At 53.1% G+C, this 819-nt stretch overlaps 1 protein-coding gene across 1 annotated transcript in view; it reads right to left on the bottom strand.

Annotated features, from left to right (window-relative positions):
* Positions 1 to 312, bottom strand: part of LAMB3 (laminin, beta 3) — a gene marked incomplete at its 5' end in the record, with an annotated part of 14,696 nt that extends 14,384 nt beyond the window's left edge. Inside the window, one exon of the mRNA XM_010143604.1 lies at positions 198 to 312. Within this exon, the coding sequence (XP_010141906.1) occupies positions 198 to 312 (115 nt within the window). The remainder of the gene's footprint in view (positions 1 to 197) is intronic.
* Between the last annotated feature and the right edge of the window lie 507 nt (positions 313 to 819).

Here is an 819-nt window from a genome sequence, read left to right as displayed (position 1 = left end):
GAGAGGCAGCTTCAGAGGTGCAGCCAGTGGCCTTCAGGAAAATAAACTGCTTTGTTGCCTGAGCCAAGTCATTTATTTCCTGCTTTTCCTTCCCATTTATTGAATTCAACACCTCCTCCTCCTTCCCCTAATGCTGTTTATTGCTGGGGGCTCAGAGGGGTGATCCGAGGGACCCCAGCTTGCCCAGTGGTACTCACTGTTCTGGGACTGCCACCAGCGCGAGGGACTGGTGGAGGACAGGACGTTCTCCACGCGGTGCCCGTTGTAGGCATGCGGCAGCCGCGAGTCGCACCGGCAGCATCTCATGCTCCACTGGAAGAGAAAGGGCAGGTAGAAGTGACTGTTCCAGCTCAGCCTGAGGGAAAGACCCCACTGCAGACCCCAAGGCGAGGGGCCCAAATGCAGCGTGGACTCACCAAGGAGCAGATGGCATCAGTAAAGCTGGTTTATTAGAGACCTGAAGAATGGTGGTCAGTCAGACCAATGGTTCACAGGACTCACTGGTCCCCGTCACACCCGTTAAAAAACACAACTTGAGGTTTTATGGACCAAAAGCTAAAACCAAAATGCTTTCTGCTAAAACACATTTTTGGCAAATGATCAAAAATGCCCTTTTTAAGCAAACCTCTCGTTTTCCACAATGATGACACCGGATGGAAAGCTCTCCATAGATTTTCAGGACCCGTTTGCCTTTCCCACACAGCCGAGAGGCTGCTTGTCTGGCTGAAAAGAAAGGCCTTTCTCTCGCACCCAAAAGCCCTGGGCGATGCTCGGCCGCCTGCACTCTCCCCTGGGAACGGAGCGGCAGCAAACAGCTCA

Source organism: Buceros rhinoceros, unplaced genomic scaffold (genome assembly GCF_000710305.1).
Source record: "Buceros rhinoceros silvestris isolate BGI_N320 unplaced genomic scaffold, ASM71030v1 scaffold6289, whole genome shotgun sequence".
NCBI lineage: Eukaryota > Metazoa > Chordata > Aves > Bucerotiformes > Bucerotidae > Buceros > Buceros rhinoceros.
The sequence above is the reverse complement of the archived record's forward strand: the minus strand, read 5'-3'. Positions and strand labels throughout refer to the sequence as shown.